Consider the following 8689-nt stretch of genomic DNA (forward strand, 5'->3'; position numbering starts at 1 on the left):
CTAAAAAATAGCACGTCTGCGCACAAACATTCTGAATTAAGGCAATCGGGCTCAAACAGGAGCAACGATTTCTCATAAAGTTTTAAAGTAGGCAACACTACTTATTCTTTCTAGGTTGCTGTAAATATAAAAAGTTAAGGTAAAAGAAGGTAAGGTATATCAATTTTAGGGTACCATCTCTCTGTAATTGCTCATCTCGTACGTTTTTATTTACCATCCACTAAAACGTGTGCTCTGCGATACAAAATGGCCTTTCGTGAGTGGCTTATCTTGGATGTTTCAAATGAACCTCACCCCAAAAAAAAAATTGTTTAGATACGTCCCTGAGTACAGCAATACGTTGTGCTTTATATCTACTTTCCTCTTTAATAAAAATAGGACATCCAGTAACTAAGTTTTAATTATATTGCCTAGCCGCAGCCCAACGTTACGGGTCTTGTCGAAGGGAAGAAAGTCTTGGATTTGTGTCGAAATTCTAGTTGAATTCTCATCTTATGGACCAGCCGTTCCTATTAGCTCCATTTCGCAGTCTCTTGATGCCTGGGGAATCCTTGGTACTAAATTTTTTTGTTCTGCTAGTGATTCCTCTCCCAATGGGACAAGGGGATAAAGGCTGGGAGGAAAAAAGTAAAGGAGAGGCAAGAGGGTGAATCCATCGGAAAAAACTCCTTATAAATTCCTTATATATTAAGAGAACCTATACGGAATTTTTGTGGTACTTGTATATTTATCCACGTTTAATGAACGCCCAAATAAAAATATTAATGTTATTATTAAACATATGGTGCTAATAAAGGTGTGGTCATACACCTTCACGAGTCCTTGTATCTAAAAATGTATAAAAATTAAATATTGGATATTAAAATGTAGACTTAATGGCTTTCAATAACAATAAATATTATATATAGTAATTTTTTGTTTCATTTAAATAGAATTATGCGTAGGTCAGATTATGATAACTATTATAATTATATAGATGTAGATCATAGATTAGCTAATGATTTCTTAGAGTGTTATGCTTACTTAGCAGAAAAATATTTCATGGTATATTTTCATATGAAGAGGGTGTCAAAATACTTTAGAGGCATATAAGTACTACGAAAATTGTGTTTAAATTTCGTCTAACAGACGTTAATATTATCGTAACTGATTTTGAAACACAATAAGATAACGTATACGCAAAAACTCTCTTAAAAACTGATAGCAAACAAAAATACCTACGAATTACAAAACATTTATGATAACGAAGGCACTGCGATGATGGGAATGAATTTAATTTTTAGAAGTTTAGTGCTTTCGGTATTTTAGCTTTAAAACGCGTATTATTTGCTTAAGTTTTTTTTTGTAAAATGGCTTTATGTAAATTGCCAAAATTTAGCACCGAATTGTGTCAAAATAGTCTTATTAGTGGTTATGTAAAGTATTTAGTTAAGAGGTCCAGTAGTCATTTTGTGTATAAACCTGATGAAAATGTAAATATCCAAGGTAATTGTACATCAATAGAGTAAGCAATTTTTTTATGAATACTATTTACTTTCGTTCAAAATTACTAAAATAAGCGTGGTCTATAATGAACATATATATATACATATGGTTTATAATGAACATAATCATCTATGTCATGTTTGGTTTTCGTCATTTTGTTCTATACCCTGTCTTAATTATACAATATACGTCCCTTCATAGGACGCTTTTATCTAATTATATCTTCTATCTATCAAAGTTACAAGTCAGATATAGACAGAAGATTTCTTTATTTTTCTAAAAAAAATCATGCCTGGCAGAAAATATCCTTTAAAGTTGTCAACCAAGCAGCTAAGGTTGATGGTAGAATGAATCATTTCAAGAATAACATCTAGTTAAAAGATTGAAAAAAGGACGTTTAGGTATCAATAGGATTGACCCTATCAAAGGCCTATGATAAGTCCAAGTATAGAGAATCAACCTGTCTACCTTTTTCCGCCAATAAGTCTTTAGATATATTTTTTCACCAAGTCTTGTCTCGTTTAAGTGGTGGTACACCGTTCTAAGAAGAGACATTATTAATACCTACTATTGGACATATTGACACGTTATGGCAAAGAACTAAACATGTCTAAAATTAAAAAGAAAACTGGGGTAGGTTTTATCTTAACTTTTTCTGTAAAATCAGCATTAGCAATGTCATTCTGAATACGAAAACAAAAGAAGCAAACAAATTGAGCATCTCGGAAGCATTTTTGCTATAATAAACTAACATGTAACAAAATAATGAGGTTTGTATTTTACTTTTCTACAAATGCGCCCAAAAGCTGGTAAAATTTGCCTCGAGTTTCAATTTAGTAGCACATTAGTCTCAATTTTATTGATGTCATTTGTATAGCGTGAATAGTCGCGATCTATGTGTTCTATAACATTTACTTCAATCCCAACAATACTTGTTTCTTTCATCGAAATAAATGTATTATAACTAGATTTATGTCTACCAGTTTCAGGACTTCATATTAAAGCATTCAATCGATAACTTTGCTTAAATTGTCTAGCTCTTAGTTCTTAAGTCCTCAACCCTTTTTATGAGAGCTGTACTTGTAAAAAATCCCAACGGTAAAAAGTCACACGGTCTAGTTTAGTTGTTGTCACAGTCAAGTTGAGTTGTTGTCGAAGAAATTTAGTGTGTGAGTCGAAGGGACAACTTGCTCAAATTTTCTCTTTTACCCCTTATACCCTGACGGGTTTCTCTCTGTCTTTACACCTTTAGTGACAAATTTCAGATGCATAACCCCTCATATTTTAACACACACCACTCTCTCCCCAAATTCTGGGTGACCGATTGAAGATACTCTCAAGAGTTGCAGTGAAAAGTCGAGTTGAATCATAAGATATAGTGTGTAGTCTTCTCTTTCGCTTCAGAATATTGGTCCAACACCTAAGTAATATGTAATTTACGTGCTCACCAACTATTCTATTTCCTATTAACCTTCTATCTTAATATAGGCTTTCTCTAAACTCTTGTGATCAGTTGCAGTTGCGGTCAGCGACTACAACTAGGTGGTAAGTTACTCTCGCATTATTTCCACTCCGAATCCCCCAAGATGGATCTCTTGGTGAATTAGTAAAGATCCATAAAAGCGCTTGAGGCATAATTATAAATAGTATCATAACTCTTTAATTGAAGGGGTACACGTGTTGCTCTCTAAGGCACTATTATACCTTTAAAATTTATAAACCATCATTTTAGGACCCATGTTTATATGAACTTTTTGACTTAAAATTGGTCCAGGAATGTCCCTTTTAAATTATGACATACCTTTAAGTAACACCCTGTATATATAATATTTTATAACATCGTTAGCGAAACACGTGTCGAGAGTAAAAATAAAAAGTTTTGGTTAGTGGTAAAACTGTCTCGTAATTTGAATTACTTTAAACATAACATTTCTACAACAAAAACCAAGGTCCTATATGTTAATAAATTAGATTGGGCATATTCACAGGATTGTTAATGAGATTGTGTCAATCCTAAATTAAGACAGATGTACCTAAATAGTCCTAATCAAACACTTACAATGCATATACATTAACTTTTATAAAAGGTAAAAAACACGAAATCTACAGCATCACAAATACATTTAATAAAATAACAAAGGTTACATGTTTCGCTCGACTAGAGCATCATCAGACCATAACATACACAAAACACCTAATATTTAAGTAAACAAAGATTACAACATACAACATTGATTGTAATCTTTGTTTACTTAAATATTAGGTGTTTTGTGTATGTTATGGTCTGATGATGCTCTAGTCGAGCGAAACATGTAACCTTTGTTATTTTATTAAATGTATTTGTGATGCTGTAGATTTCGTGTTTTTTACCTTTTATAAAAGTGTATGACCAGCATCTTTGGGATAATGGATGAGTTTTTCGAGTTTCATATACATTAAGCAATTCAAGGTATCTTATTAATGTTTGGGGCACTTATGAGGCCTCCAATTTCAAAAAGAATTGAAATAATTTAGAAAAAAAATAATAAAAACCTCTTTCAATTGTAATTTAGAATGTACATTGTTGATCTATATGAATTAATATCTCGGGACATACATAAAAAATTGGCAAATGTTCCGGAACAGCGGTTTACCTTATTTATAAGTTCTCGCCACTAGGAGGGCAATTCAAGTCTGAATATTGGCGCGACTTTTAAATCGAAATAAATAAGTGTAAATACATTTTTCTAGTAGTCTTAATTCATTGTGTACATATGAATAATAATTGTGTTACAAGTCTGTAATAAATCAGTTGACTACTTTTGTGTATCGTTTTAATTCAAACCTAAACAACCAGAAAAACTATACACAATGAACGTACAAAAACTGGCGAGAAGCCAAACTACAGTTCCTTACTATCTAATTCAAAAAAGCATTTACAAACAAAAAACAATTACAATATATTGATGTGGTTTAACTTATGATATAACGATATGATTGTATTATTAGTATTATTACTAGTAATATAGCAATTATTGTATATTATTTGCCTCATTCTATGTTATATAAATAAGTGATTCTTAGTTATATTTAAAACTTTGTTACCAATTCTATATGTTTCTACTGATTTTAATTGATTTCTTTTAAATTTAGTTAAAGCAAATAGAATGTTATATGGAGTTTTAAGTAGCATTCAAAATTTCGCCAAATTTAAAGTTGCCGAATGTTCTGACTTCTCTCAACGCCACCCTCTATAATGCAAAAAAATTTTCTTGGATTTATGCTTACAAATTCTCTTCTTTTTTAGGTGAAAAAACCAAAATGAACATGTTCCAAGCCATCAACAACGCTTTAGACACAGCACTAAGAACAGACCCTAAGGCGGTCATTTTTGGAGAAGACGTTGGATTTGGTGGAGTTTTTAGGTAAAAAAAGTCCCTCTGTGTGGATAATATTCAAACATTGACCAGACAAATGACGACCATATTTGACGAATGTTCGCAGAAATCATATCGCCTTAACTGATATCGAATAAATTTTAATTTAATAAAAGAAGAGTTAGGGAGTCTGATCTATATTTATATTTTAATAGATGTACCTTAGATCTTCAAAAGAAGTACGGAAAATCAAGAGTGTTTAACACACCGTTGTGCGAGCAAGGCATTGCTGGTTTTGGCATTGGTGTCGCGGTGGCAGGCACAACTGCCATTGCTGAAATACAGTTTGCTGATTATATTTTTCCAGCTTTTGATCAGGTAAGTTTTTATTCTACTTCATGACATTAAAACTGTCGTTAGTTTTAACGTAAATTATATTTATTATAGTTGTTTTTAATTTTATATAGCTTGTTAACGAAGCTGCCAAATACAGGTACCGAAGTGGAAATCAGTTTGATTGTGGAAAATTAACGGTCAGGGCGCCATGTGGAGCAGTGGGTCACGGAGCTCTGTATCATTCGCAAAGTCCAGAAGCATATTTTGCGCATACTCCCGGAATTAAGGTAAGATATTGATGTTATTCCTTTTTTTTTAATTTTTGACCAGAATTTTCATGACATAATTACAAAAATGGAAGAAACAAATTTATCCTTATTTTCGTTATGACGTTCTCATGCAATTTTTTCAACCCAAAGATTTTCAGTATACATATTAATAGTTATATATAATATAGAATTATTCTGGCAAATTTCGTACAATTTCCAAGATATCTTCAAAAAAGTATCTATAATAGCTTCTTATCAAAATTATTTAAACCAAAATATATAAAACTCTTTCACCTTTACAATACGTACCTGTAAAATTGGTCCTAATCCGCCTATATTAGAAAACATGAAAAAGTGTGTATGCTCATACACGTTTTGGGAATACTAGTGGTACATGCAAAGAACAATATAAATGTAGGAAAAGCCTTTATAAAACATTTTTGTCGCATAATTTACTTAAGTCAATTCGTTAATTGTAGATTGTAGTACCCAGAGGACCAATAAAGGCTAAAGGTCTATTATTAAGTTGTATTAGGGATCCAGATCCATGTCTAGTATTCGAACCTAAGGTACTTTATAGAGCCGCTGTAGAAGAAGTACCTGTAGACGACTTCCAGCTACCTATAGGCAAAGCTGATATTCTTGTAAGTGGTAAGTTTGATTTACTGATACAGTTAAAATTATACTCTCGATAGAGAAGTGACTGAGGATTTTATGAATTTTTTAGGTTCTGATATTACTCTAATAGGATGGGGCACCCAAGTCCATGTTCTCAAAGAAGTAGCAGCTATGCTTAAAGACACGCATAAGATTTCTGCTGAAGTTATAGACTTGGTTTCGATATTACCTTGGGACGTTGACACTGTTTGCAAGGTAAATCATTAAATTACGAAAAATGATATGTATAAATATGTATAAACACTTTTGCTATTTGAATAAGCGTTTATTCGCTAATAAATATTTATGTTCGTTTTGATATAAAATCGATCGATCCGGTTAATGAAACACGTATCTATTTGGCTTGGAAAAAGGGAATATCCAACTTACTTCTTTATTTTTAAAGGTACTATTGATGTTACATAATGGGTCATTAAGTAAGTTAATTAATTCAAGATAAGATCATTTATTGACTGTTCCAAGTTTAAAGGAATGTTCAGGGAATATATATATTCTCTGATAAGACTGGGAATATTTGAGTTTTCTAAAAACACAAATTTTGTACATATTCAGAAAACATGTTACAGATACTCGGTCCTAAATGTTTCTGCAACATTCATAGAACGTTCCTACGTGAACATTCGGTGCTGTTCATGGAGTAATTAAACTCGTTTTGATGATGATTTCCAAGACATTTCGAGAGAAAGATCTTACTGAGCTACAACTAGAACATTTTCAGAAGATATCAACTTGTCTAAATGAATCCGGAATGTCTCTGGCAACAGCAAGCACGCTCTCCATGGCTTATCAATATCTTTGTAGAACATTCCTTGAATGTCTTAAAATTTATTCATGGAAAATATTTTTTTTTATTGTTATTTTTTAATAATTTTTTTTGGGGGAATTTATGATAAGGCCACTGAAATGTTCTTCTAACGTGCCAATAAGAAAATAGTATAAAATTAACGTGACACACCAAGAGATTTTCACGTATGGCCAAAGGAAATCTCTCCGGAATGTCAATAACATTAAAGAATCCTTGAACTATCAAGGACATTCCCATAAGTAATAGGTTAGTTTTTTATAAAAGCAAAAAAGGTGTCCAGGCAATATAATCTTTTTATGTCTGTCGACCTTCTAAACCAAAAACAACAACCCAATTCTGGTTATATTTTAAGAACATTTCTTTGCATATCAAGTAAGTGCTGTAAATATTTAAAAACGTGCTCGGGAACATTATAAGAGTCCCCGATACCATAAACCATTCAGGGAATCTCTTAACAACGTCCTACCAATATTTTTAATGCTCAGTATATTCGATTGGGATAGTTAGAGCAGTTTTAGTTAATAAATTATTTCTTCCAATTTTTCTTAATTCATAGTTGTTTTTTTAATCTTTATTTAGTCCGCCAGCAAAACTGGACGAGTAATTATAGCGCACGAAGCTCCTTTAACATCCGGATTTGGGGCAGAACTTGCTGCTACCATTCAGGTATGTGCAACAAAAAAAAATCAATTTTATTTTATATTTTTAATAAATTTTAAATTATGGGGCTAAATGTTCCAGGAGAGCTTTAAAATCCTAGTGCTTATAAATCCGGCGTACTAGACGGCCATTTAATTTATTTTCTATTATACAGAAAAAGTCTACTTTGCTTCTAAATTCCTGACGGTTTCGGAATATTTGCCCAATCCTGTATATTAAAATTAAACTGTTTTCTTTTTGCAGGAACACTGCTTTCTTAAACTACAGGCTCCCGTTACAAGAGTAACTGGCCCAGATACACCTTTTCCTCATGTTTTTGAACCGCTTTACTTACCGACCAAATGGAGATGTCTGGATGAGGCTCTAAAGCTAATTGATTATTAAATATGTTTATTTTTATGCTTTAATAGATAGATATAAGCGCCCAAAAGATTTTAATACTCATGAAAGTGTTAATTAACATAAATTAATTGCAGCAGTTGTTTTCAAACTGAAAATATAAACAAATAAAAAATATACAAAAAAAAATTATTTTTTATCAATAATATGTTAAGGGAGGCTCAAAGAAGTAGTCCATTTTTCCTCAAACATCACAGACCGGTTTTTAGGATGTGATGACGAGTCTCCGTCCTATTTTATTACCTTTTCAGCCCGTTTTACCCTAAACTTGTATCATGTAGTGTCGTTTTTCTGTTTATAACTAAATACACAGGAAGATCTGATGATGCCTAGTACAAGCGAAATGTGTGTACTCCTCTGACCTTATATTCAATATATTTAAGACTTGTGACTTGAGTGTGGGATTGATATACCCTCTTATAGTATAGATCATTCAGTAAACATAGCACCAAGGTTCTACAAATATGTTTAAGATGTACATTTAGAAGTTTTCATTAAAGGTTTCTATATTGATATTATATGAATAAGAATCTAGGAATAATTTCCTATTTAAAAAAGCAATTCTTACTCTATAATTTGATATAGAACGTTTGTCGTACCTTAAAAGTTTTAGAGGCAATGAGTTAGAGGCAATTTACTCAATGAAGGTCCAAGAGCTTTCAAAGTTATAAAATATCATGATTTTTGTTATTTCGTTAAAT

General features: G+C 31.9%; 1 protein-coding gene across 1 annotated transcript; it reads left to right on the forward strand.

Annotated features, from left to right (window-relative positions):
• The first annotated feature begins 1254 nt into the window (after positions 1-1254).
• On the forward strand, positions 1255-8117 carry LOC126741946 (2-oxoisovalerate dehydrogenase subunit beta, mitochondrial). The gene is made up of 8 exons (XM_050448426.1): positions 1255-1485; positions 4772-4889; positions 5057-5219; positions 5309-5464; positions 5926-6097; positions 6174-6319; positions 7509-7595; positions 7833-8117. Exons 1-8 carry the CDS (start codon positions 1350-1352, stop codon positions 7971-7973), a joined length of 1119 nt encoding a protein of 372 aa, XP_050304383.1. The 5' UTR covers positions 1255-1349; the 3' UTR covers positions 7974-8117.
• Positions 8118-8689: the final 572 nt, after the last annotated feature.

The sequence above is a fragment of the Anthonomus grandis genome, chromosome 1, assembly GCF_022605725.1.
Source record: "Anthonomus grandis grandis chromosome 1, icAntGran1.3, whole genome shotgun sequence".
Taxonomy (NCBI): Eukaryota; Metazoa; Arthropoda; class Insecta; order Coleoptera; family Curculionidae; genus Anthonomus; species Anthonomus grandis.

Excerpts from the sequence above, each read along its gene's own strand:
- LOC126741946 (XM_050448426.1), top strand. The coding sequence starts at position 1,350 with ATGGCTTTATGTAAATTGCCAAAATTTAGCACCGAATTGTGTCAAAAT. Across the intron at positions 4,890-5,056 it reads GGATTTGGTGGAGTTTTTAG|ATGTACCTTAGATCTTCAAA; the intron begins GTAAAAAAAGTC and ends ATATTTTAATAG. Across the intron at positions 7,596-7,832 it reads AACTTGCTGCTACCATTCAG|GAACACTGCTTTCTTAAACT; the intron begins GTATGTGCAACA and ends TTCTTTTTGCAG.